Below are 25,777 nucleotides of genomic sequence, written 5' to 3' on the forward strand. Positions count from 1 at the left end.
ATGGGGGACCTCCCTAGTCCGCCCATAGTAGTAGTGCGCCCAGTGGAGCCTGCAAGCCGAAGCGAGTGGAAGGCCGTTCAGCCTTACCCGCTCCCTAACAGCCAGGCATCCCCACCTCTTCTCCTCTTTCACTTCCACTTGCTCTCTCTGATTGACCACTGTGCGTGTGTGTGCTGGGGCGTGTGCAACTGGAAGCTTTTCTAGCACCCTGCAGGCTGGATCTCTGCCAATGGGGACAGATGCATTACCCATCCCGTGGACCAGCCGAGTCTCACCCACCTGGAATGATGGGCTTTCGGTTGAGCACCTCGTTGCGGTCTATCCTTTCAGGGGTCGGAGTTCGGAATTGAAGAAGAAAAAGAAATTTATCATCAACCCTGCCATACTTTTCCAATCTTCCTTTTCCGTTGTGTTCAACACTGTGACATCCATTGACTATCCTGTGTCCATAGCTCACATGCTGAAATGGTCGCATTAGTCTACGAGGTTGCCACCAGCGTCAGATTTTCCCACGGAGCGGGGCATTTCTGTTTCTCCAAGGAATGAAAGGCTTACAAGAATTCTGACAGGCAACAGCGCATACCACGTGTCCACAACAGCTTTTCACTTGCGATACTCCATGATAATTACAGAGACGAGTCAGAAAGAAAAGCCAAACCAAAATGGAAAAAGAGTTGACTTCAAGGCCTCTACGGAGTAGGATATTCTACAACACACCAGCAAATCACCTCGTGAGATCCGCGGAACCATCCTACGACAATGGAAACATATATTGGCACAACTCGGATGGCCAGGAAGTGCGATAATCACCTAAAAACCGGCGAGAAAACTGGTCTGAGCACACAAATATGCGATCGGATCTATTCTATGGAAAAGTTAGATCCTCCGAGGCGAGGCTTGCAGTATATCGTGACCAACCTTTCTTGCGCAGCGCTTCAGACATGGCATCCACAAACTTCCATGCATGAAGGGGTCCCATTACGAAAACTCTGGTCATACTCCTCGGGAATTCGGGGATATTGATACAAGAGTCATTCGGGCAGTCTGATTACGCATATACTAAATGTACGCATAGCTCAAGTTACACAACTCTGCTCCACCTGTACTTCGACTGCACTGATGACGACTTCCTCAAGTTCCCCATTGATGCTGGAAACTCGCACTTCATGCAAGTGGGACACAGCATATATTCGGATGAAAGATTCAAAAGGGATCTTCTCATTCGTAGCGACTGTTGTTCAGCAAAGATCTGTCCAATGTGTTGACCGAACAATTGCACCCTCTTCGCATCCAACTAGAGCACCTAGCTCTACCTGCATTCAGAGCTGTCTGATGAACAACAGAAGTGGCAATGTGATGAATGGCATATTTCCTCCGTATCACACCACTGCTTGTTATGCTTTACAACACACACATCAGGTTCGCAATCCGAACGTGAGAGTTCGCCCATAGAGCAAATCAGATCACCTTCCTAGGATAACCGGTTCTATCTTACGTGCCAAGCAGCAAATCCTGCCACAATTCAGACCCAAGGAACCAGGTACTAGTCTGCTCCCGATATGTAAATGCAGGCCCACAGGTCCATGTGCTTGGTAGGAGGGGCTCTTACTTTGAGGTGCACATGCCAAGCAGTGACAACCATGCATTCTGGCACGTTGACATGGATAGGTCACATTTCGTCCGCCGCGCCAATCGCGCCCGAATGAACACGGGCTGTTGCTCCTACCTGTCAGGAGTAGGTTATGCACTTGGCTCAACATCTTTCATTGTCGGCTATTTACAACTTTTCATGAAGGCCTGAAAGATAAACGTGTCTCGATAGGCGCTGATAGTACAGGTCAAATCTGAGCCACGCGCACGCGTAGTGGCTTCATTTCACTGGGTAGTCGACCGGAACTGCTCCGGGGTATCGCCCTGGTTTTTCCCATCTCCAGCCTTGAACGCCTCTAATTCTTTCAGCGAGTTATAGACCCTCTGGACATTGGGCACAAAGTCTAAGGTCATCTTGTACATCAATGCCTGATCAACCGCGGGGACCAACACAACATCGGCCATAGTCACTTGCTCGCCAAAAGAATACTTGCTTGAAGGAGAAATCAAGGCTTCGTATGCCTCGAATCCATCCGTAAAGGCCTGCCTGACAAATGCAACCTGATCCTGCACATTATCCTGGACGGCCCTGACGCGTTTAGCAATGCGAGAGTTTGTGGGTGGCTGTACATCGATCGCAATAATGTTGACCAGGTCGCGGACCTTGATGCGATCCTGCCAGGCAGAGACAGATGGCAGCAAAGGGCTTCGGTCCGGGAATCGCTCGTCGAAATACTCTAGAATCGTCATGGATTGCCGGATGATGGTCTTCTCGCCGCCAGGGTGGTGCACAACCAATGTCGGAATACTAGCACTTGGATTCAGCTCATCCTTGTACTTCTGATCGTGGTGTGCTCTTGTACCCATATCGAGGTACTTGAATTGGAGCGGGATGCCCTTGAGGTGAGCAGCGATTATGATCCGCTGGCAGCATGATGAGCACCAATAGGTGTACAGCTCGAAGGTATCTTGGCTCTTCATAGCCTTAGATCAAGCTGTTGACTTTGTGCAATAGATCGGAGATGGTATGGGTAACTTTGAGAATACAGCACAGCAGGCCGATGGTGTGGGGAAGAGAATAGCTATGGGAAGGGAACATTCAAAACTAGCATCAGGATCCTGACAGATGTCCTCATCGGGCAGTGTCTAGCCGAGGTTGTTCTAAAGGATCGGAAAGGGAGCTCGCGTAAGCTCTAAGCTCCTACTAACCCGATCGTGATAGTTAGTGTCATGTCTCTCACATTCCGTTGGTATGTTCGAGGAGCAACGGATCTAAATATACGCAGTTGGGGTGGGGATGGTGACTAGGAACTCTGATGGCTCCTAATAAACTACCCACGTTGGCTACTAGAAAAGGATTTCAGGCGCAAACCCCATATAGAGACCACTTAACCCACCAAGAAGTGGTATCGTCTATCTATCCCGGTGCGCCTAGATAGTATATCCTAGGAGAGTCGCTTCGATACCTGATAGAAGCATTCTCCACTCTACCACAAGCCAATTCCTGCCGTAGCAAAAGTTTATCACGTCGACTATGGGGTCTGTAATGATCAATTACCCTGAAGCTCCCATACGTCTCTATTTAGTGTTTGCTTAGTTGTCCAAGCACATGCCGGGTCTATGCCACGGATGCTTATCGGTCCCTCGGGCAATTTACACAAGTTGACGGGGAGACATGATAGGGCTTCTAAGTACTGGCACTGGGATACAATATACCATTGACTTTACTTGCAAAACAACCACAACAATTCTCTCACTCAACAAGGGACGCCAGCGGCTAGTATGTGTGATGGGCTGATGGGCAACTGGTCACAACTCCACCGGGCAGTTCAGCGCTTTAGTGATTAACAAAGGCGGCTTGGCAGAGCGACCTGACCTGTCTCATAATTCAAGTGCCCCTAATCCCCCCCTCCTCCCTGTGGTGTTGAGTGCCACCATTATTCCCACTATTCTCTCATGATTGCACCCTCAATTAGTGTACTGAAGTGATCGTGTCTCTGGAAAGGGAATGAGAAAAGTTCGTATCCAGTTTTGCACAGAAGTTTACTGTTCTAATACGATCATGCAGGATGTCCTTGACTCCAGCTGCTGGCATCATAACGGCACGATGCATGGACTATGATGATGTCGCATGGGCTAGGTGTGATGAAGTATTTGAGCCTTGGAAAAGCCGGCTGTTTGAACGTGAAGTTCTCCGAGAAATAGGGCGATTCATCGACGAGCATAGGGGAGGGGTTCCTGACGAGCTTTTTGCTCCCAAGCGGGGAGCGTTCAATGCTTGGCTTCGGATGCTATTCCACGATGGAGGCTCTGCTGTCATCCGATTTCCTTGCCCTGGCGCTTCGATGTTCCCGGAAGAGAAAGTCAAGCGCGAAGTTGCAGTGATGCAGTTCTTGGAATACTTTACCAATCTGCGTGTACCTCACATTCTTCATTACGGAATGTCAGAGGAGAGCCCCAAGGGCTTTGGGCCATTTATCATCATGGAGTACATCAGCAACGACGGCGATTTCATCGATGCACTTAACATACCTGGCCGCTCGCGTGATGACAGGCCGATCTTAGACCCGAACGTCTCACAGGAAAGACTGGAAACTGTCTACAGCCAAATGGCAGATATCATGCTTCAGGTGTCGAAACATTCATTTAACGAGATTGGCTGCATCGGCAAAGCTAATGAAGAGGACGAATTCGATGATAACTGGATTGTCAAGCACCGTCCACTCACTTTCAACATGAACGAACTCGTTCAACTAGGTGGAGTTCCGCCTGAATTACTTCCCCAGAACACATTCAAAACAGCCTCATCCTATTACCAGGCACTGGCGGAGATGCACATGATCCATCTGTCATCTCAACGAAATGATGCTATCGATTCTGCGGAAGACTGCCGACACAAGTATATCGCAAGATGTCTGTTCCGCAAAATTACCCGGGAACATCAGCTTTGCGACGATGAATCTGGCCCATTCAAGCTCTTCTGTGACGACCTCCGACCTGGCAACGTTCTCGCGAACGACCAATACATGATGACTGGAGTGATTGATTGGGAATTTACTTACGCGGCTCCTACTGGATTTGCCTACAGCCCTCCCTTCTGGTTGCTGCTTGAGCTTCCAGAATTCTGGGAGCAGGGCTTGGATGATTGGACGGTGAAATATGAGAAGGCTCTGTCGACATTCCTGAAAGTGCTCAAGGACCAAGAGCAAACAGCCATTGACCGAGAAACTCTGAAAGAGGCTGATCGGTTATCGGAAAATATGTTGAAAAGCTGGCAAAGCGGTGACTTTTGGCTCAACTACGCTGCGAGAAAGAGCTGGGCATTTGACATGATATACTGGGCCAAGATTGATCGGCGGTTCTTTGGTGATGGAGATCTCAGCGATCGGATTAAGCTTTTGACTCCCGATGAAAGAGAAGAGATGGAGGGTTTCGTCCAGATGAAATTAAAGGCCAAGGAGGAAGACGGCTTGGCTGACTAGGACGATGGTCTATTTGCGGTCCGCGCCTGTATACCAGCAGACCTCCTAGAAATATATTTGGTGACACCGAGATATAGAACCACGCGAGCAGCTCGAGGTGGTCATTATCCTATCTGGAATTCATATATCAATGTGAACACTAGTACTCGCAGTCACCATGACTCTTCATTGCATGCCTACAATAATCCAATGTCAATATGCTATCAAGTAAATTCCTAGAGATGGTTCGACCGAAGCATCTAATTTGTGAAGTCATGGAAATAAACAGATGAATAGAAAAGGTAAAGAAATGCGTCTATAATCTTCGCATATCGCTGCACTATTTAGTCTAGTATTCCAGATCTTGTTGGTGACCTTGAATATCTCATTTAATACTCAAAGATAGGTCATATCGACGCTTTCCCTGACCCCTTTGGACATGGCGGGAATCCCTCATAAACAGCTAGTCACAGTACGAGAGCGGTTGGAGTTAATGGACGTTTCAGGCTGAAAAGCACCTCTTCTACTCGAATTAGAGAGCCCTATCCCCTCTTTGAATCTGACATGGCGTTAGCTGACGGCGTGACCCCAGGCTCGACGCGGAGATAACGGACGGACTTAGGGTGCTATACGGACCATAGGGGTTCTCGACCAAAGCATCTTTTATATTCAGCCAGTCATTGCAAGCTGACCAATGCATGTAAGACAAGTAATCCGTATAAATGGGCACTGCTATACGCATCGTTCTCACAAGCTATAATATACTACCGCTAGTCCATCATCTTCACGGATACCAAACCCACCACCCACACCATGCCCCCCACGATCGTCCTCATCACCGGCGCCAACCGTGGCATCGGAAAGGGCATCTTAAAGCTCTACCTGCAGAAGCCCAATCACACTGTCATCGCAGCAACCCGAGACCCAACCCATCCGATCTCCACAGCTCTGACGGATCTCCCCACAGCAGAGGGTACCACATTACTGATCATCAAGAACGAATCGACCTCACCGACTGATGCAGCAGCTGCGGTACAAGAGCTTGCGTCCCGGGGCATCTCTCACATTGACATCGTGGTCGCTAATGCTGCTATCGCGCTTGGCTGGCCTAAGGTCTCGGATGTGACCGTTGAGGAGATTCAGAGGCATGTTGAAGTTAATGTTCATGGGTTCATCCGCCTCTGGCAAGCTTTGTGACCGCTGCTTAGGGAGGCGGAGGATGCGACATGGGTGACGATTGGGTCGAGTGTGGGGTTTTTGACGGTGAGTTTTTGGCTTTAATAGGAGGTATCCTGCTGACTTGGATATAGTGAGTTGAATAAGTTCTTGGATTGAAACGCGACTAGGACGGTACTTAGATTACACTGAACTGATGCTAATCTTCATCTAGGAACTTCATCCCTCTCCAGAGTGCTTCGTACGCTCCTACGAAAGCAATCCAATACTGGTTCACTAAGGCTATCTCGAGTGAGGATCCTTGGATCACCGCATTTGTAGTTGATCCTGGGTGAGTTTCATCTATCTGGAGTATTGATGCTGTGGCTGAAGACTAATGCTTTTTGGATGGCTTAGCTGGGTGCGGACCGATATTGGCGAGCGAGGAGCCGAATGGTTTGGAACGGAACTGACGTAGGCTCTTACAGTGGAAGAAAGTGCTACGGGGGTGGTTACTGTGATTGATGCTTCGACGCGAGAGACGCATAGTGGAAGGCCGTTTAATTATGATGGTGATGAATTGTCGTGGTGATGGGTATAGTGGCTGCCATAGATGGTTAGGAGCTTGGGTAGTATGGGGGTTCAGACAGTTGTTAATTTAGGTTTAGATAATGTGTAAATGCTGTTTCTTCTTGCAGAGATTGAAATAATTTCCTGTAGCTGATAAGGTTGATCTCTGGACTTTAGCCTTTAGCTTCACGTGCAGCGTTGTCACTGCTCAGTGTGGAAACTGATCAACAATCTATGGTTAAGCTTTGTATACCCGAGCTGCATACTATGCATGATTCAGATACATGCCGCCCGATCAAATCATGCAATCATACTTGCTGAGCACATTAATACCACAGAGAATGAGGACTATTCTGGTGCAAATTCCAAGAATCTGACTGGCGATTATTTCATTGCTCTTGTCAACTAATAAAGTTGTGAGAGATCCATTACAGACTGCGAGCACTTATATCTTTCTGTACCTTCCAAACAGCTACGTGAAGCATCAACAAAACCATCCTCCCTGTTAAGTCGAGTCTCTGCGCGCCAAGAACAGACATCAATATCAACGTAACATGCACATAACAAGCCTTCTCCTACGGGCACAAGATAAGATAATATTATCAATCTAGCTTGGCGTCGAGACTACCCACAATCAACATGTAACTCCAAGCTTGGCCTGCTCCAGGTACAGTGCGAGCACGGCACCCCTACGTAAGCCTCCCGCCCGAACGGTCACACTGAATCCGGACCTCCGCTCGTCCAACCCGCCAAGACCACGCCAAGAACCTCTCCTACGCAAGACTTGGTCCACCGCTCGCTTATGTCTTGGCTGTAGGGTCACGGGTGAGTCATGCGTTATCAATCTCGGAGAAGTGTGCGTGTGGATACACTGGACCTAGGAAGGAATTTAGGCAGCCATATACATATTACATAGTGCAATTGTTGGGGGGGAAGGGGGTAGGGAGCCCTGGGTGAGTGCCACTCCCTCGCTACCCTTGTTTCCAGGACCGAGCGGACGCCCAAGGACTGGGTGTCGGGTGAAGGTGTAGGCAGTGGGTTCTCGTGTTATGATCTGGTAATGTGCGAAACCACATCAGATAAGATACGGCAAATAAGGTTTAGCGGCACCCGCCAAGTCCTTTCCGGGCCAGAACTAGTCCGCCTTGGGGGCTTTTCCGTCCCCTCGCCAACAGCTCAGCGAGAGGGAACTTTTCTCTTCCGTAATATCACCGGTCTCAGCCGGGGTCTAAGCAGACTACTTTGAATTTGTTCCTCGGGTGTGTTGCTGACTTTGCTGAGAATGAATCGGATATCGGATTAGCTGAAGAGCTGCATCTTACGTGAATCTGCTCGAGCTCTCATCCCCATCGCGACACTCCTCGTGCCACTCGTGGGTCTCGATGTTGTCACGGCCCGCTTGTCGCCGCCACTAGCGACGGTAAAGAGGGCATTTCAATGCCTGGAATAGACGTTCGGGTCCCCTCGGGTCCCGGGACTGAGCACAACAGACCACTTGGGCTAGTGGAACGGTGGGGGCGAGAAGTGGTCACGGTGCAATGAGGGCCCCGGAAACAAATTAAGGGCAGGCTCTGGGAGTGGGGATGCACGACACACCAGACCCTTGCATCGACCATCAGCGACTACTTCATGAAATCATCGTGAGGTCTTTCGAGGGCGCGAGATGGATGGGATTGTGGCGAACTGTCGATTCACACCGCGGATTCTCGAGGGTGTCTGCGCGATGGAGAGGATTCGCAATTTGACGATGCTAACATGCCTTGATTGTCTGATTGCTTGCTGGTAGCTTGCCAAGAGGACAAGACTGGCTAGAGTTCCACTACTGTAGGCCCGAACCAGCACCCACAGCGCAAATTCCTTTCGTGTCTGTCGCCCGGAAAATATCTAACCACCGCGGAGTATTGGCAGGGTGAGGGGCGCGTGGGAGGCGAAGATGTGGTCCCATCGGAGCATACATAATACTTCGATCGCCCGCATGTCGTCTGTTTCTGATTCTGCTTTTCTTTGGTGGTATTGCACGTGAACGTGTTGTTTGCTCTCATCAACATGGCCATCGACCACTTGAAGGAACCTGCGGTCTCTGGGGTCAACGAGGATCCTGTCACTCTGGATCCCGAGGCTTCTCAGACACCGGTGGAGGATCAAGATCAGCAGGATGGTGTTCGTGTCGCAGAAGCAGTCACTGCTACTTGGGATAAGAAATCCCTCATCATCACCTATGCCTCGTGAGTGCTACCTCTTGGTCTCCAACGCTGCGGCTAAGAATGTATAAGTATGTGGTTGTTGTACTTTGTCAATGGATTGAACAGCAGCTTGACCGCGAACCTGTCTGCGTACATCACGAGTGACTTTTCGGAGCACTCATTGCTTACCGTGATCACGGTTATTACCAGTGTCATGGGTGCTGCATGTCTGATGCCTATTGCCAAGGTGTTGAACCTGTGGGATCGTACCTTGGGTGTCTGCATCATGGTACTGATTGCCATCATGGGCCTGATTATGATGGCTGCGTGTAATAACATCGCAACCTACTGTGCTGCTCAAGTAAGTTTTCTAATTCTTAAGCATATGGTCGAGATACTCATTTTTAGGCATTCTACACTGTCGGTTTCACCGGTGTGATTTTCTGTGTCGATGTGATGACCTCCGATACTTCGTCGCTGCGCAATCGAGGCATTGCCTACGCCTTCACTTCCTCACCGTACATTATCACCGCATTTGCCGGCTCGCCCCTGTCGAACCAATTCCACGAGACCAACTGGCGCTGGGCGTATGGAACCATCTGCATCATCCTCCCCATCGTCGCGCTCCCACTGATCGTTACCTGGGAATTGGCAAAGCGCAAGGCGGACCAGGAGGGCCGACTGCAATACAAGCCACGAAGCACTCGGACCTGGTGGCAGAGCACTTGGTTCTACATCATCGAGTTTGATGGTGAGCTCCTCCTCCCGTTCACTTCGCAAAGCCTCACTAACCATACTTCATCCGTAGTCATCGGCATTCTCCTTATGATTGGCGGCCTGATCCTCTTCCTCACTTCGTTCAACATTGCCGGAAACACCGAAGGCGAATGGGCCTCGGCAAAGATCATTGCCATGATGGTAGTTGGCTTTGTCGTTCTCGTCGCCTTTGTCGCCTACGAGCGGTGGGGAGCGCCCAAGCCCTTCATCCCATACCATCTGATCACCAACCGCACCGTGATCGGTGCGTGCCTGCTGGACATCACTTACCAGATCTCCTACTATTGCTGGGCCAGCTACTTCACCTCCTTCCTGCAGGTGGTCTACAACACCAGCCTGACCCAAGCGGGTTACATCAGCGCCATCTTTGACCTCATGGACCCCATCTGGCTCATCGGATGTGGCTACCTCATCCGCGTTACTGGCCGCTTCAAGTGGCTGCTCATGTGGGCCGTTCCGCTCTACCTCCTGGCCAGCGGATTGATGATCTACTTCCGCCAGCCCGGTCATAACGTGGGATACATGTGCATGTGTCAGATCTTCCTGGCCGTGGGCGGTGGCACTTTGATCCTCATCGAGCAGGTCTCTGTGCTGGCTGCCTCCAGGCACGAGGACTACGCCGCCATGCTAGCCTTGCTCAGCACCTTTGGTAACCTGGGTGGTGCCGTCGGGGCCAGTGTTTCGGGCGCCATTTGGACCAACACGCTTCCCCAGAAATTGCGTGAATACCTGCCGGATGAGACGAAGGATCAGTGGGCGGATATCTACGAGTCTCTGGATATTCAACTGAGTTACCCTGTGGGATCTGCCACGCGCATCGCCATTCAAAAGGCCTATGCGTATAGTCAGCGCAACATGATGATTGCCGGAACGGCCGTGATGGTCCTCTCGATTGCCTGGGTCTTGATGATGAAGAACATCAAGATCAAGGACAACAAGAATGTCTCGCAGGTTCTGTTCTAGATTGGCCAAGCTCCATGATTGTTGGATTACTCGTTCTTCATCCGGCTGGTATCTCATTTCGCGTGTCATTAACCACTGGCCTTGATTAGAGTGATAAACACCATTACTGTTATATTTAATTAATTGATTGATATTCTGACGCTTCTTTGTCTTGGGGCGATGCCATGCTGTATACATGATATTATTGAAGTGTTTGTGGTTACGAATTTCAGCACCCCTGAGGCAACCAAGAGAGAAAAGAATAACAACACCAGACTTATCAGTAGCTCACCGAAAATAGCACCATGGAGCAAATCTCAGCTCCGCAGTATGCCATTGGCCCCAGAGCCGACTATTTGTCCAATTCGCTTTATATTGCTGGTTCGAACAGCAAGCGGGTCTGGCAGCTAGCGGGAGGAGGGTGGCGTGCTGGCTCTCGACACCATTGGCAAGGAACAGTTATTTAGGTTAGTATAGCCAACTTTTCTCCTTGCTCGATCTTCGGATATGCCGATGATTTGACCGGCCTGTCTTTGATGACGGGCATCGGTCGGCTGCGTCTACTGCTTCTGCCCTCGTGTCTCAGCCTCCCGATCCGCTTTCACGGCCACCTGGGATTTTCCCACCGCATCTCCTTTCAACCACCAGTGAGGGGACTGCAATTCGTGCCTGATCGCTAACCATGTGGTGTTCCTGGTCAGGGAGATCCCGTCAGATCCTCATCCTCCAGTCTCGGGATTTCCAGCCGACCTTGAATCCGATGGACTTGTCCAGAAACAGACCCCATCTCCCCGATGGATATAAAGCATCATCTCAGCCCACTCCTGGCTGAGGCATAAGTACGGAGCGCCCCTTCCCTTTTCCCCTGGTTTCGCGACCCATGGTGCGACCGCTCACCCCAGTCTGTCATTAACGTCCCCCATCATGGCCTCTCCAATGGCCAAGTCACTCGTTCTCTTAACAGCTCTGGCACACCCTGCCTTTGCCCTGACCATCGCAGACGTGCCAACAACAACCTCATCCGCCTGTACAGTCCAAACATCAGCCTCCGCCGCCTGCACCCCCGGGTACTACCTCTACGATGGCTACTACTACGAAGAATACTGCGCCAACGATCTCAGCGGCGGCACATATACCAGCTCGGAGGGATATTCGCTGCGTGCGTGCATGGGCGGCTGTTCCGTGACATCGGGATGTACGGGCGTCACCTACGATAGTTCCTCCCATACCTGCCGGTTGTATAAAGGTGCCGTGACAGTCGTGTCTGGTTCCCTTCAGGTAGCTCCACGGTTCGCGTCGAATCCCTGTGCGCCTTCGACTTCCACGATCACGGTGTCGGCTACCACGGCGGTCACGGAAGCTTGCACTGCGGGTCCGGCGACTTTGACTGTGGCGAAGCGGGATCTCTATCTGTATGAGTCGCTGAAGCCGAGGGTTATTGGTCTTCATGAAAGAGATGAAGTCACGGTTACGGTGGAGGTCACTACGACGGATTGTACCACGAGTACGCCGACTCCGACGTCGAGTTCCACTCCGGTGGTGGTGTCGACGGCTGTTCTGGCTACTCTGACTCCTAGTTCGGCTGCTTCTCACTCGGTGACGCCTTCTAGCAGCGTTCAACCTAGCAGAGTTGAGTCCAGCAGCTTTGTTCAATCAAGCAGTCTTGCTACTTCCAGTCATTCTGCGTCGCGCAGCCCTAGTGCTTCGAAAAGCCCGGTATCCTCCAGTCCGCTCGTCTCTAGCAGTTCCCTTGTTTCCAGCAGCGCTGTTTCTATCATTCCTTCAAGCAAGTCGCTACAACCGAGCAGCGCCCCTCCTAGCAGCTCGATTCACTCCAGCAGCCCCATTCCTTCGAACAGAGTCAAGCCTTCTAACGGGGCCACTCCTTCCAGCAAACCGGCCCAGCCCAGCCGTATCTTGAGTGTTCTGCCGAGCGATTCTCCTTCCCACGCAAGTGCCCCTAATGGTGCGGAAGGGACATCAACAGTTGTACCGCCTGCGGTTGTTACGGGATCGTTAGCATCGGAAGGAACCGGCCCTGCAGCATCGCCCACAATCGGCTCTGTGATCGGCCAGCATGGATCCAAGCCTTCTGTCACATCCACTAAGATCATTACCGTCACATTGACAGAGACCTACATTGCGCCTTGTTCTACTGGCTTGAGAACATCTACCACTAGCCCACATGGTGCTTCCGGGGGAGTATCCGGATCGTATCAGGGTGGACATGGCTCACGACCGGAGACAGCTACTTCGACTAGCGTACCTCAGGGAGTCTCTGGTAGCGGTGATTCCCAGGATACGCATGGCTCACAGCCCAAAGCCTCTGCAACTGGCTCGCCACAGGGAGATTCAAGCAGACCAAGTGGCTCTCTGGGTGAGCATGGCTCCCAGCCAGAACCATCTACAACTGGCCTGTCACAGGGAACCGGAGCTTCTGGATCCTCTCTTACATCTGGCGCACAGCCTGACGTAGCCGAAACTGGCTCGCCACAGGGAGGTTCGGGCGGACTTGGTGACTCTCAGGGTGAACATGGCTCGAAACCTGTAACTACCACAACTAGCTCATCCCTGGGTAGTTCTGGCAGAGTATCTAGCTCAGTGGGCGATTCCGGTTCACAACCTGAGATATCTGCAGGCACGCAGTCCGGAGCGCCCACAACTACTAGCTCGGCCCAGGGAGATTCAGATCGGGTTTCTGGCTCTTCTGCAAGTGAACATGACTCGCAGCCCGAGACTTTTGCAACTGGCTCCCCGCTGAGTGGTTCGGGAGGAGTGTCTGGTTCTTCGGGACATGGCTCACAACCCCAGGCATCAACTGGTAGCTCAGCAAATGGCTATGGGAATTCTTCAGAGGCAACCGATGCCCACTCTCTGGGCTCAACTGGCGCACAGCAAGGTTACTCGGCACAGTCCGGCTCAGCAATCACTAGCTCATCAGAAATTTACTCCATTGTGACTAGCGATGCTCAGCCTTATACCCAGGCGGGCGGTTTGTCACCAACATCAGTTTCTGATACTGGATCCCAGGCACAGCAAAACAGTGGTACTTCAGATCACTCGGAGCCTGCAGCAGTCTCTACACAGACAATTGAACAATCTTCTACTGTTACTATTACTCTCCGTCCGGTGATGGCTCCAACCACGGTGCCTTCCCCTATTTTCAACGGTGGCAGCGGCAGCGGCAGCTACCAGCAAGGATATGCGTCCGGAAACCAGACATCCGGGTCCACATTGATTCCCTCGGCGAACAGCCATTCGTACAAGAGCGCATCGCCGTTGGAGTCCTCCAGTGGAATTGCCAGTGCGACACACACGGCGGCAACGCCGCTCTTTACCGGTGCTGCATCTAGGTCATCCAGAGGAATGTCTGGATTATTGGCTGTTCTGGGGGGTGCTTGGCTGCTGCTATGAGCTGATGATGCCTATCAATTACTCACTCTTTACCTTCAGTTCTGGGATATGTTTTACGATGATAATGAGGCGGCAGAGACCCTCTATCGAAACCCGGCCATGCTACGGCCATTTTAGAATCACCCAGGGATTTGTCCACTGTCATATACTATCTTTAATAAACAGAGCGGTTTAGATCTGCATATTGCTTGTTTGTGGGCGCATAAGCGCCGCTTTAGCCTCACGGCCTGTGTAATTACATGTCATTAATTCAGAGGTATCGACCCCATCGGATTGTGGCAGAAACGGACATTTAGACGAAGTCCGGGCCGGAGGATATCATTATAAGGAGAGCGGCGCTGAAAAATGCGCGAAATTAGGTTTAATTACGGCTGCAAGGGCCCAATGGTCCCTTGGTTCCAGCACGGACTAGAGAGTGGATGGAATCGCTAGTCAGGAACGAACCACTGGAGGTCGGCAACTGCTGCCCGAATGTGCTGGCATCCATCAACAGGATCAGGGGCTCGGGTCAACACTCCGCAGTCACCCGCCAGCTCACCACCGGTTCTCCCTCGACCTCACCCCCCCGACTATCGATGATAAATTGCAAATCGCTCGAGTTTCAGGATGTCTTCAAAACGAGACCTTGCAGTCGGGGGCGCGCGAGGGGTCCAGCGCGTCTGGTGAGTGAAACCCGAGATCAGCTCCGTCGTGACCACCACGGCTTCACGACACATCCCAACGATGGTGGACTCGGGGAGGATTTCTTCAGGTGACTCCGCTGACCAATGCGATAGTCAGGTACCGAAGCCAAAGCGAACCAGCCCTGCTCACCCCCGCCTCGGCGGGTCGTAGTGAGTTCACTAGACCAGGGTGTATCGGCGATCCTGACTCGAAAAGGAGTCCGTCAGGCACACCGCGCAGCTTTGATGCGCTGGCGACGAACGTGGCCGGCGGATTTGTTTGCGGACTGGCGGCGTGTCGACGTGAACAATGCCCGGACACATTCCCAATGCAGCGCCCCTTAGCATTCGGCCCTCGTGTTGAGGATCGGGCTCCTATTTAGTCGGGTCCCCGCGGTCAGCTCCTGTCCCCCCTGCGGCGCGTCTTCAGACATTGCATCGTTTCACAATCCTTTGTCTCGAGCCCTGCTCCCACGCTCTTTCGCCGACTTTCTCGACGCTCACTCTTTTGCGTCTGTCACTCGTTTGACCATATACAAATTGCATCTTGCCAGAATTTCTCTGAAAATCCACCATGAAGTTCAGCACTGTCATCTCCTCCATCATCTGCCTGGCAGGTTCCCAGCTCGTCGCTGCGGATATCAACACCACCAGCACCTCCACGGTGACCACCTACATCACCCAGACCCTAGTCCACGTCGACACCGTGACTCCCACCAGCAGCGTGGCATCGACCTCGGTGCCCGTCATCCCGGCCAGCCATGCTATTTCGAGCAGTATCCGGGTTGCCAGTTCTAGCTCTGTCGCTGCCAGCTCCTCTGCTCCGGCATCGGTGACCGTGAGCTCCAGCATCTCCAGCGCCACCGCTGACTCCGCGTCTTCCACCCCCGCCGTGAGCCACTCCGGCGCCGGCAACATGAACGCTCAGATGCCCATCGCGCTCATCGCCGGCTCTCTGGCTCTGATCGTTGGGGCTCTCTAGCCTCTTACCACACCGCCAGCTGCCAATCAATCCTCTTCACGCGCAGGATCCTTGAGAGGACACCCACTATTTTCATTACCTTCACATACTTTATCTCTGCTTCTCCCGCCTATATTAATTCTTTTCGCCATGGTTGCGGCCATGGACGAGTGCTTATGGTTTTTATCATATACCCATACCATACCATACCCTTATGATGTTTCAGATTTGATGAGTTGATGTTTGGGGGAACCTTACAATATTTCGATTTGATTTTCGCTAGGGTTCGGCCGTGCGTGGTGAAGCTGTGCATAGTGTTGTATAGGGTCGACCCATTATTGAAAACAGTGGTTTGCTCATTGCAGCTAATTGTGCAGGTGGTTTGCAGAGAAGGAAGTATGTGCAATCCGCGTAGGGGTAGCACTGATCTGGATAAGAGTAACCACAGAACTCTGGCATCTCGGTTATTACCTCTATCAAACAAGTATACCCTTAACCACCACAACCCAAATCCCCTCCCCTCTACCCCCCCCAACCCCAACAAACCCCCTATTCCTATCCCAACCCCCTATCCCTACACCGTAGCCTCCGGCCCACACCCCCAACTACACCCAACCCTCCGAAACGGCAACGGACGCAACCTCTCCCCCGAGCCCCTCGGTCCCTTCAACCCATTCTCATACGTACTACAATCCCACCACTCAATCCACTCCATCCGCGCCATGACAAACGCCCGATGACACACCGAGCACGACCGGCCGCCCGCACTGCGCACCTCTTTAGCCGTCCGGAGTAACCGGCCCATGAGCGCGGGGAAGGTATCTATTTCTTCGGAGGAGAGGAGATCGGGGTAAGGGGAGCGGCTGAATGAGAGGAGGGAGAGTTCGCGGAGGGATGGGACGCGGGTGGTTTCTTGTTTGGGGGTTGGGGATGAGGATGAGGATGAAGGTGAGAATGAGGTTGGTTGGGGATCGAGGGGCACGCCCTCGGCGTTGTAGCGTGTCACTGGGCCCGTGGCGACGTGGATTGGGGCCCAGGATTCTTCTGGTGGGGGTGTGTCGTATGTACAGGAGTTCAGGTTCTCTGGGGAGACATGCCAGGTCGTGATCTCCTGCTCTTCGATCTGGAGGAGCGGATTCGGCCGTACGATGAGATGTTTGAGATCCCCTTTGCGAATCAACCAGAGGAGTTCCCAGGGGAGGGTTTGCAGACGGTTCACGGAGAGGTTAACTTCTTGGAGGAGGGTGAGTTTGCGGATCGCCGGGGGGATGTCGGTGAGTTTGTTGTAGCGGAGACTGAGGACGCGGAGGGCGTCAAGGGTGAAGAGTTCCCCTGGGATGGTGGGGAGGGCGTTGCCCGCCAGGAAGAGTCGGAGGAAGGGTTGTAGCGAGGTGTAGACGTCTTCGCTGATCGGGGGTTCTTTGATGCTGGGGAGTTTGGTTAGGTGTTGGAGGGGGAGGAGGAGGTTCGGGGGGATGCTGCGGAGGTTGTAGCCGCTGGATGGGGTGTTAGTGAGATGTTCCTGGGTTGGATGTAGAGAGTGGGTTGAGAGAGAGAGAAGAGGGAGGGGACAAGGGGGTGGGGGGCTACCTTAAGTCCACGCTATCTTCTCCCCTCTCGAGACAGTCGTTCACGATGGTGCGCGCGATTTGCTGCTCGCGCGGTTCTTCCTCCACCGTCCGTCGGAACACGCCCACGCCTCGCTGTGGTTGTTGCGGTTGTATCTGCATCTGCGTTTGCGCACCCGGCGCATTATCATTCGCATTCGCATTGGCACTGGCACTGGCACTGGCATTCTCTTTCAACAACTCCTCCCCCAACTCCGCATCCGACAACAAAAACCCCGAATCATCACTCCCCATCCACACCCCACTATCCACCAACCGCTTATCCTTGAAATCCGCGCGCTTGCGCTTCGCATCCTTGTCTTTGACCATCTCCCCCCACCAGGTGCCGCGGTACCGACGCTTCCGACTCCCAGCCGGTCCCGGCGCGTGATAATTCTCGAGTCCGGAGGCGGGGATATCATCGCTGGAGAACAACGCCGGGTCACTGGAGGGCGGTTGACTGGACCGGTCATCGAAGTAGCGGTGATGATTGCGTGGCGCGGAAGGGTGTCGCGTGGGTGAGGCGCGGTGACGGATGCGCGGCGGTGGGGGGAGGGGGATTTCGTGGTCCATTGTGTTGGATTAAGGAGTTTGATGCTGACACGAGTTGGAGGAATATTGATGAGATGTTAAGGGGATGCGCTGGGTAGATAACTGGTAGGGTAGGTAGACGGGGTGTCAGTGGGAAAGGGAATCACATCACCATCGGATCATGACGTCCGATGGAATGTCGATCGATTGTCGGATGGAGACTTCCGGATGGACAGATGGATCATGGAACGATTTCAGGGGAATTCTGGCTGGCGATTCGACCTTGTTTATCTCGACGACGCGTCGCGGGTGTTGCGGAGCGGGGCGATTGATAACGGCCGGATTTACGGCTTTATTTCATTCCATCCTTCCATCCTTCACTTGTCGGTGATCGAGACTTGACACGGAATGTCACTCCAGAACACCGACTGAATATCCCTTCTTGGGAATCTGAGTGCCAACAATCAGATTGACCGCAGCCGACACCCTTTTAGAAACAAACGCGACGAAGCTCATGCCGCGACTCCACTCGGGACTTTCAGCGAAATCGTCCAGCGAGCTCAAGCATGCCGACTCTGTGAACTAATTGTCGAGTACCAAGCAGCTGGAAACCTTTGAGGGTCGAATCGTCTTCTGACTTTCTTCAAGCATCCATCTGCTCGGCATAGACATGAGCATTTTATCTACTACCACAGCCTCCAAGCCAGACGTCAATCTGACAGCTAGCCAGACTGCCAACAAGTGGGCAGCTCTGGACTCGCCCTCTGGACGCCCTCGCCAGGCTCGATCACACTAATCTATGATACATCCATCAATCTCATGAGTATAGAGACCAACGCTGTCTAAGCGGTGACTGCTTGCTACTTAGTATTCCATGATACCATGGTTCGACAGTACATTTCCCACAGCGAGACGTCACAGATGAGGTTGGTGAACTCGGTTGTTACCTCCTGATGAAGGTATACTCATTCGAGTGAGTCATTCCTGGATTTCCTCGTTTGCACTCCTCCAGTTTTGTCTTTCGTGCTCACCATACACACTTGTCTGTTCATACCGATACCAACAATCTATCTATTGTCACGCAACTTACGACGGATCTATTGTGCTCGTCCGCTATTGAATATTTTACTACACCGCTAGGATGGCCGCATCACCGTTGGGACAGCTGGGAAAGCTGCCTTATGAAATTCGGTTGGATATCTACGAAAAGCTGCTCGCGATGAAGGACTCCTCAATCGCCATTCTTCATACTTCGCGAGCAATCTATGAGGAAATCTCCGACCGCCTCAACGACACTCTGAGCTTCCATCTATCGCCATTGTTCGATACCCCCTGGATTGAGGTGTACTGCAAGCGACTGCGAGGGCGCTGGTCCATCCCCAACCATTCCCCGGCGTGCCAACAGAGGTTCGCACGGGCCCCATATCACAAAATGCATCTGGTCATCCATCTCTACGCACCCGACCCACGAGACCCAGGCCAAATCGTCCTGCTATGGCAAAAGGCTCAATACCTGGTGGATATGCTCGAGAGTGCCACGATTGCCTCCGTCGTGATCTGCTTGCGAGAACACAAAGGTTGCGACTGGCAAGAGGGTGGCCACCCCCTAGAGAGCATCCCTTATCCCACTCACTCTCATCCCGACCACCACATTGTCTTTCTACCCTTCTGTCGCCTATCCAATGTGTTGACCTTCCGGGTGGTCCCAGATACTCGTCGCATGGACCGAGTCACCGACTGGAGCCTGATCAATTATGGTCGGGACTTTATCCTGAACAATGTATACCAGAACTACAACGATGGCCTTCTTAGTCAAGACCGGCAGTACCGAGATATTGTCCGAACGTTCGACGATGTGGACGCTCGGATCCGAGATACCGACTGCAGACTCCTGCCCGAAGACGCACAGCGCCGGGCGTTCCAGAACAAAGTGAGCGACAATCGAATTGACGCGAGTTTCCAGACAAGCAACGAGCAGATCTCTGTCACCTTCCTTCCTGTTCCTGGTCAAACGCGGATGAAGCACAATGTGTCAGCCCCACCTTATGTGTAGCGGGCACGGGCGCGACTTCCCTTTCAACGAGGGACAACCAGGCCGACGCCCAACGCATATCCCAACGGGGTCTCTTGCCCCATTCTCTGCTTTCTCCTCTGGTAGCTAGCATCAAATATGATTTTGTTTTGACTCATTGTGCGAGCAGTTTCCTAGTATTCTTAGAGCCTCATCGCGAGCACGGCCACTTCAGGGCCTTGAACGCGCCAGTATGCCCCTATGGATGCCCATGGAAAGCCTGCCCCCGCGCCATTGCCCATCGTGGAGTTTGGAAGTCTGCAGGGTGCCCGTCAGTTTCAAGAAATCTACATCCTCGAGAAGAGATAGAATGATATGATATGAGTGTAGAGAAAGGTGGTTGTTGAAAACTGGGGGATCTCGTTCTATGTATCTGGCTGCCAGTCAATGAAGGCTGCCTCTTGTTGAGGGGAATCAAGATATTATAGGATGAAAGTGGAGGGGAGTACTATGGTCGGATCGATTGATAGAGGGGAAAGACTCTCGTTTGCCATTTATCTGTTTGTCGGTCGATCTTGTAGTATGTGACGTATTGACTACTAGAGCTACATCTAGCGTATGGAGGTATGGCATCATGCTCGTGAGGAATAATTGCCGTCATGACTGCGAAGAACATTCAAAAGGGGTGTGGTGCGATATCAGTGGGCTGGCGATTAATGCATTTTGTATTTGGTGTTGCGCGGGCTGGTATGCCACTCGGCACTACGCGAATCATTAATGAATCATCTACAGCGATGCTGTACAGAACTGATATTGAATCGATTCTTGCCCAATGGTCGCTAGTGCTTGCCTTATCAACCATCAAACGCCAAAGCAAGAACGGTCAAAACATCGCTAATGCTGCTCACGAAAAGAACGCTGGAAAGGACGAAACCCCCTCCACTATCACATACATCCAAGGGATACAGGGGCGGTTAATAATATATGTAAGAAACGCACATCACCGGTTGCCTTCCGTCTGAGCCTGATGCCAGATCGTATCGCCACTAAGAGCAGAGTAACTCAAAGCCGCAAAGTTCCTCCAACTCGGCGGCGCCGACGACGCTTGTCCCTCGACGAGGCCCGTTTCGGAGCCAGCATGGCGCTCGAGATCCGACGTTTCGTCCTCGCTCACCCCAGCAATCGGCACCGGCGCCGACGATGAGCTATGAGAATCCGAGTCATGCCGGTATTCATCTTCAATTAGGGGCTCCCCTGACTCGTGAGTCTCGACAGCTTTATTCTGTGACATGGATCGGACCACGTCGCCTTTACAGATTGGACAAGTTCGCCGGCGGGTCGTCAGCCAAGGCGTGCTGGGATGACCGTTAGTTCATACACATCGGGAAGAAGTAACAACCAGTCACTTACATGCACTCCGCATGGAACTCATGGCCACAAGGTAGACTCATCACCCTGCTTTGCCCATCGACATATTCCTCCAGGCACACCACGCACTCGACTTGTCGTCCGGTGTACTTCCGTCGCCATAGCGTCGAGCCAGATTTTTCCTTCTTCGGTGATGACACTTTCGATGCACTCGCCACATCGGTAGTATGTGATTTCTGCTGGGGCCGGGGTTCTAACCGAGCACGTCCCGAACGACTCTTGGCGCCCAATAATGGCGAAGTCGGCGACACCGGACCAGGGCTGACGGATCGCGGAGAGCTGCTCCCGGAGGAAGATGTCGTAATAGTATGGTAGGTTCGTACCGGCAGGCGATCCACGAGAGACTTGGGGGCGCGCCACCGTCTCCGCCGGATACGAGACCGCAGCAACAACAGGACATAGACAACGGTCAATGTGAGTAACGGGCTGACCACCAGGACGAGGAGGGTATCAAAGAAAGGACTGGTCGACATGCTTGTTGGCGTCAATGTGACCCACAAGCCGTCATGTTCTGCTGCATTAACGCCCTGGCGACTCTTAGAAATCGCTTCGTGGAGTTTCTGGTCCTCGGCGGTCTGCCCAAGGACCCGGGGACTTGGGTGGGAATCGGGCTCATCGTCCGTTGCCCAAAGGAAGTGCCGAGCAAACCAGCCGTTCCGCTGAGAAGAGGATTCTTTTCTCACATCCTCAGGCGGAGATTTGCGACCAGAGTCTTCCGTCTTTGACTCCTTCGTGACGCTGGATTTCTCAACGGTACGATATTCCCCGCTCCCCGGAGTGATGCTGCCACCCTTCAGGGTAGCGGGCGTGGGCTGTGACCCCTTGACACTGGTCTGCACTTTGCTACCGTCCGCTTCGGTGGTACTCGTCGGCGACGGAAGGGCGCTGCCCTTCGGAACTACAAGGTCTGGATCTCGCCAGTCTTGCACCCCGATAACGAATCCATCGCCGTCCGTACTGGTCGACTGCGCGCCGGATTTCTTGAGGTCTTCAGCTGCACCGTCAGTTTTGGTTCGGGAGCTTTTGCGCTCCACATCGTCCTGTGACGGCTCCTGGTCGTCCCAGCGATCCAGAAGAATCCAGTCGATGTTTCCGCTGCTTGGCGGACGGCGACTGTCCTCCGGCGGATACCAGGCAGACCCACCATGGTTGCCAAGTCCGAAAAAGGACAGCAGGGAGTGGACGAGCCCAGCCTTTGGTTTCGCAGGAACCGCACTCTCATGAGTCACGGCCTTGTGGCTGGAGGTGGATGACGGAACGATAGATGTAGTCGCTGTGGCGGTGTTGCCGTGACCTGAAATTTTGGTGTGGGGTCCAAATCCATCGTCTGCGCCCGACTCCTCCCCTTGCGGAGGAACCAAGGACGACAGCAGATGTGCCGTGGTATGGGAGGTGAACAAGGCGGGAATTGTCACATTAGAGGTGTCACCCCGTGCATACATGGTGACCAAGCTTCCTCCTCGAGTGTCGTCCCCCACAATCAGAGCGATTCCTCCACGCCGCTGGACCCACTTGACCTTCTCCAGGAAGCCACAGCCGCCCCTACTCAGTAGGACGACTTTGCCGTCGATCTCGGCGCTTTCTTGCAAGGATTGAATATCCGCATGTGCAGCTTGCCGATTAGGATAATGTTCCCCATGCTTTTCCGTGTTCCCTGCGTCGGGAACCTCTGACTCGGGAAGAGGGTGGTGGAGATGGTCATCCGTACCGTCATTTGTCAACGGGGTCGACTTAGTCCTGGGGTCGTGCTGGAGGTCGGCATCCGGCTGGGGATTCGCATGGCGATGGCCCCGGGAGACGGTCGGTTCGTTTCCAGGAGTCGACCCCGACTTCCCAGGTGTGCTATCTGCGCCCGTACCCGGCTTCGGACTATCGCCCTCGCCCCAACCCGGGATATCGGAGCATCCCAACTCCCCTTCTGCTCCAGCCGCCGTCCGTTCCCCAAAGCCGCTGCCGATCCACAGCTGGCCACTCAGTCCCTTGTCTGGAAGCAAAGGGCCAAACGCTGCAGGTCGGGCCAAGAAAAAGGTCGAATTGTCATCGGTCAGGCTGATTATGGCGGAGGGCGGGAAGAGAGATGAGGGGATGTTGAAGGAGAAGAGGGCATGCAGACCCGACGCTCGACCCGCGAGCGAACTGGGAGTGGATACCCGAGGCGAAGATGTGAAGGCCGAGAAGAATGTGAGAAGGATGGGAAGGAAGATGAGGCAGAAAACGACCAGGAGCAAACGCGGCGGTCGCATAGTTGAAGGGCTGTGAGAGATGCAAAAGACAAGTGATCAGGGGACTCAGGGAGATCAACGCTCAAGACTGGGTTTCGTGCAGCAGGCGAGATTCTTAGGACCAATCAGACGGTCGAGGAAGCGCGACAAGACGGACACTCATCGAGAGGGCAGGAGGAGGGTGGAAGCAGGTGCGAAAGGAAACCAGGGAAAGGGAAGGGAAGGGAGGCAATGACGACTAGATGCCACCCAGGAGCGGATGACCGAAGAAAAGGAGCCGCAGGGACATGGACGGAACGGTTAGTATGTAGGGAGCAAGCGAGAAGGGGATGGATGATGGAGACGGCAAAGAATGATCAGCTCACAAGTCAGACACGCAAGCACCGCCTCGAGGGGGGGGGGGAGTGTCACGGGATTCCCTGCCTGAGGCGGGCGGGCGGCCCCCATGGAGGAGGGGATCCTCAGGTTTGTCAGGCAACCGCCAGCCTCTTCCTCCAACTCCCTACGTCACCGACCTGCGCCCGTGCGTCTCTGGCTCGCTACGCTGCGAATCCTCGGGTACTACCAGTGCTTCTATATTGATAATTTGACTGGTGATCCCTGAATAAATGCGAGGCAGAATGAGTCATTTTGTCGTACAAAAGATGCCAAACCACACCTCAGATTAACTGTTAAGGGAATTCATTTAGCCCCAAGGTCTCCAAATAGGAGACCGACCCACTAAAAGATTTGCCGCGCATAGTTGCTCCTGATGCAGTCTAAGCAGCTTTCCATTCATGTCAGCCTGGGACACTATCAAATCAATGAATTTTGGCATCTTTGTGTCCTATTGGTATTCTATGATCGTGAACTCATAGCAATGCACCGATGTCAGCAGGGTATGGCAGCAGACCTATCCTAGTATGATGACCATAGCTGTTATCTCCGTGGCCCACCGTGCGCTAATCCTTATCTCGTCTATTGCTTTAAGCTTCCTCTAGGCTGTCTACAGCACATACCTCGCTAGTCAATCAACAAATTCTGTTCGTTATTCTTCATCTCTCAGTCCTTATCGCTAATCAGCCCATCATTGTTCTACGAGAATCTGCTGAACGATGTACATGCTTAGATGCCAGTGTATGCAGTCATGGAATTGTCAACCTTCTTCCAAAAATCATACTCATTTGGGGAAAGATCAGTAGATGCCAGGATGTTCCACGATGAACTAGACCTCGCCCAATCCAATTCAAGGAATTCCCTGGAAGCAACACTATACCCCGAGGCGCCCCAGTCAATAATGCCGGCTATTTTACCATCCTCCACGATGATGTTTGTAGGATGTAAGTCACCATGAGTGAAGACTTTCCTCTCGTCTTTCCCATGATCTCCAGATGCAAAAATTTCTTCCGCGAGGCAATAATCAGTCTCGCCAACCAGTTGTCCATGAGGTCTCGAATTCCGGAGCGCAGCAACAACGCCTTGATTGAATTCCTGTCGCGTGCGATATGGCCCGTACTGATCACTCTGCTTTCCCCATGGATGCTTGAAGATGATATCGTCACAAGGCCCTCCATCGACAGCGCCAAAGAAATCACCCTGGATCTCCCGCCATTCAGACATATAGACGCGAAGTTGCTTCATGATGGACTGCTGTGACTCGTCGGGGAGATCATCCCAGCATTTGGCAAGAAGAGTGCCTGGAATTTTCTGCATCACGATGAATCCAACATCTTCAATCATATATGCATTGATCACCTCCGGTACAGGGACTGATGTTGACTGTCTGACAAGACACATGGCCTCGGCTTCTCCCATGGAAACCACGGGGCCCATTTTCAAGATGACTGAGTCGCTGATCTCCAGGATTTTGCAGCCGCTGATGCGATGAGGACAAAGATCGCGCGCGTTTTGGATCTCTTCACGTGTCACAATCGGTCGAGCTTGTTCTTTCATCGAGGGTGCGTAACTGATCTTGACAGGGGAAGATAATAGATGGATTGCGTATTGTCGAACATTCCGTTTGAAAGGCTGTAATACTTTAGTATGATATAGGACAGAAAGTTGCTGGACGTACTGGTATTGCCATGGGTGTTCTGGATATTTGCTTGCTGGTTTACAAAATATCTTATAATGCTAGCTTAGAAAGTGATTCTAAGGTTCTCCCTTCTGGACGTGAGATGATTATTCGATAAAAGCAGTAAGAAATTCCTTTTTTTCATGATCTTTAAAACATCCTACAGAGGGTCTGATCGGATATTTACCATACTATAAAATACACGCGGTG

The 25,777-nt window shown here is 52.5% G+C and overlaps 9 protein-coding genes across 9 annotated transcripts; 5 read left to right on the plus strand and 4 right to left on the minus strand.

The window, feature by feature from the left end:
• Nucleotides 1–1,449: 1,449 nt before the first annotated feature.
• BO80DRAFT_95804 (thioredoxin-like protein) lies at nt 1,450–2,699 on the minus strand. The gene has a single exon (XM_025724954.1). The coding sequence runs from the start codon at nt 2,569–2,571 to the stop codon at nt 1,876–1,878; it is 696 nt and encodes a 231-aa protein (XP_025575027.1). The 5' UTR covers nt 2,572–2,699; the 3' UTR covers nt 1,450–1,875.
• An 814-nt stretch (nt 2,700–3,513) lies between these two features.
• Nucleotides 3,514–5,161, plus strand: BO80DRAFT_502430 (uncharacterized protein). Its single transcript, XM_025724324.1, has 2 exons — nt 3,514–3,607; nt 3,659–5,161. The coding sequence occupies exon 2, from the start codon at nt 3,660–3,662 to the stop codon at nt 5,070–5,072; it is 1,413 nt and encodes a 470-aa protein (XP_025575028.1). The 5' UTR covers nt 3,514–3,607; nt 3,659; the 3' UTR covers nt 5,073–5,161.
• Nucleotides 5,162–5,833: 672 nt separating this feature from the next.
• BO80DRAFT_493950 (putative aflatoxin biosynthesis ketoreductase nor-1) lies at nt 5,834–6,798 on the plus strand (the record flags this gene model as incomplete). Its single annotated transcript, XM_025723849.1, has 4 exons — nt 5,834–6,244; nt 6,442–6,558; nt 6,624–6,627; nt 6,685–6,798. Exons 1-4 carry the CDS (start codon nt 5,865–5,867, stop codon nt 6,796–6,798), a joined length of 615 nt encoding a protein of 204 aa, XP_025575029.1. The 5' UTR covers nt 5,834–5,864.
• Nucleotides 6,799–8,607: 1,809 nt separating this feature from the next.
• Nucleotides 8,608–10,759, plus strand: BO80DRAFT_95854 (siderophore iron transporter mirB). The gene is made up of 4 exons (XM_025724956.1): nt 8,608–9,001; nt 9,050–9,320; nt 9,368–9,710; nt 9,768–10,759. The coding sequence occupies exons 1-4, from the start codon at nt 8,823–8,825 to the stop codon at nt 10,697–10,699; spliced, it is 1,725 nt and encodes a 574-aa protein (XP_025575030.1). The 5' UTR covers nt 8,608–8,822; the 3' UTR covers nt 10,700–10,759.
• A 4,455-nt stretch (nt 10,760–15,214) lies between these two features.
• Nucleotides 15,215–15,845, plus strand: BO80DRAFT_95869 (uncharacterized protein). The gene has a single exon (XM_025724957.1). The coding sequence runs from the start codon at nt 15,329–15,331 to the stop codon at nt 15,734–15,736; it is 408 nt and encodes a 135-aa protein (XP_025575031.1). The 5' UTR covers nt 15,215–15,328; the 3' UTR covers nt 15,737–15,845.
• Nucleotides 15,846–16,289: 444 nt separating this feature from the next.
• Nucleotides 16,290–18,128, minus strand: BO80DRAFT_382865 (leucine-rich repeat domain-containing protein; the record flags this gene model as incomplete). Its single annotated transcript, XM_025716903.1, has 2 exons — nt 17,306–18,128; nt 16,290–17,211 (listed from the first exon to the last, which is right to left on the minus strand). Exons 1-2 carry the CDS (start codon nt 17,893–17,895, stop codon nt 16,290–16,292), a joined length of 1,512 nt encoding a protein of 503 aa, XP_025575032.1. The 5' UTR covers nt 17,896–18,128.
• A 497-nt stretch (nt 18,129–18,625) lies between these two features.
• Nucleotides 18,626–20,360, plus strand: BO80DRAFT_95886 (uncharacterized protein). The gene has a single exon (XM_025724958.1). The coding sequence runs from the start codon at nt 18,995–18,997 to the stop codon at nt 19,904–19,906; it is 912 nt and encodes a 303-aa protein (XP_025575033.1). The 5' UTR covers nt 18,626–18,994; the 3' UTR covers nt 19,907–20,360.
• Nucleotides 20,361–20,664: 304 nt separating this feature from the next.
• On the minus strand, nt 20,665–23,863 carry BO80DRAFT_425521 (PA and RING finger domain protein). Its single transcript, XM_025719535.1, has 2 exons — nt 21,275–23,863; nt 20,665–21,219 (listed from the first exon to the last, which is right to left on the minus strand). The coding sequence occupies exons 1-2, from the start codon at nt 23,533–23,535 to the stop codon at nt 20,865–20,867; spliced, it is 2,616 nt and encodes an 871-aa protein (XP_025575034.1). The 5' UTR covers nt 23,536–23,863; the 3' UTR covers nt 20,665–20,864.
• Nucleotides 23,864–24,687: 824 nt separating this feature from the next.
• Nucleotides 24,688–25,670, minus strand: BO80DRAFT_382876 (uncharacterized protein; the record flags this gene model as incomplete). Its single annotated transcript, XM_025716904.1, has 2 exons — nt 25,568–25,670; nt 24,688–25,521 (listed from the first exon to the last, which is right to left on the minus strand). Coding segments are annotated over exons 1-2 (846 nt in total), but the record flags the coding sequence as incomplete, so codon positions are not given.
• Nucleotides 25,671–25,777: the final 107 nt, after the last annotated feature.

The sequence above is a fragment of the Aspergillus ibericus genome, assembly GCF_003184845.1.
Source record: "Aspergillus ibericus CBS 121593 unplaced genomic scaffold BO80scaffold_21, whole genome shotgun sequence".
Lineage (NCBI taxonomy): Eukaryota > Fungi > Ascomycota > Eurotiomycetes > Eurotiales > Aspergillaceae > Aspergillus > Aspergillus ibericus.

Excerpts from the sequence above, each read along its gene's own strand:
- BO80DRAFT_95804 (XM_025724954.1), bottom strand. The coding sequence starts at position 2,571 with ATGAAGAGCCAAGATACCTTCGAGCTGTACACCTATTGGTGCTCATCA.
- BO80DRAFT_502430 (XM_025724324.1), top strand. The coding sequence starts at position 3,660 with ATGTCCTTGACTCCAGCTGCTGGCATCATAACGGCACGATGCATGGAC.
- BO80DRAFT_95854 (XM_025724956.1), top strand. The coding sequence starts at position 8,823 with ATGGCCATCGACCACTTGAAGGAACCTGCGGTCTCTGGGGTCAACGAG. Across the intron at positions 9,321-9,367 it reads CAACCTACTGTGCTGCTCAA|GCATTCTACACTGTCGGTTT; the intron begins GTAAGTTTTCTA and ends ACTCATTTTTAG. Across the intron at positions 9,711-9,767 it reads CTACATCATCGAGTTTGATG|TCATCGGCATTCTCCTTATG; the intron begins GTGAGCTCCTCC and ends CTTCATCCGTAG.
- BO80DRAFT_95869 (XM_025724957.1), top strand. The coding sequence starts at position 15,329 with ATGAAGTTCAGCACTGTCATCTCCTCCATCATCTGCCTGGCAGGTTCC.
- BO80DRAFT_95886 (XM_025724958.1), top strand. The coding sequence starts at position 18,995 with ATGGCCGCATCACCGTTGGGACAGCTGGGAAAGCTGCCTTATGAAATT.
- BO80DRAFT_425521 (XM_025719535.1), bottom strand. The coding sequence starts at position 23,535 with ATGCGACCGCCGCGTTTGCTCCTGGTCGTTTTCTGCCTCATCTTCCTT. Across the intron at positions 21,220-21,274 it reads GAGTTCCATGCGGAGTGCAT|CACGCCTTGGCTGACGACCC; the intron begins GTAAGTGACTGG and ends CGGTCATCCCAG.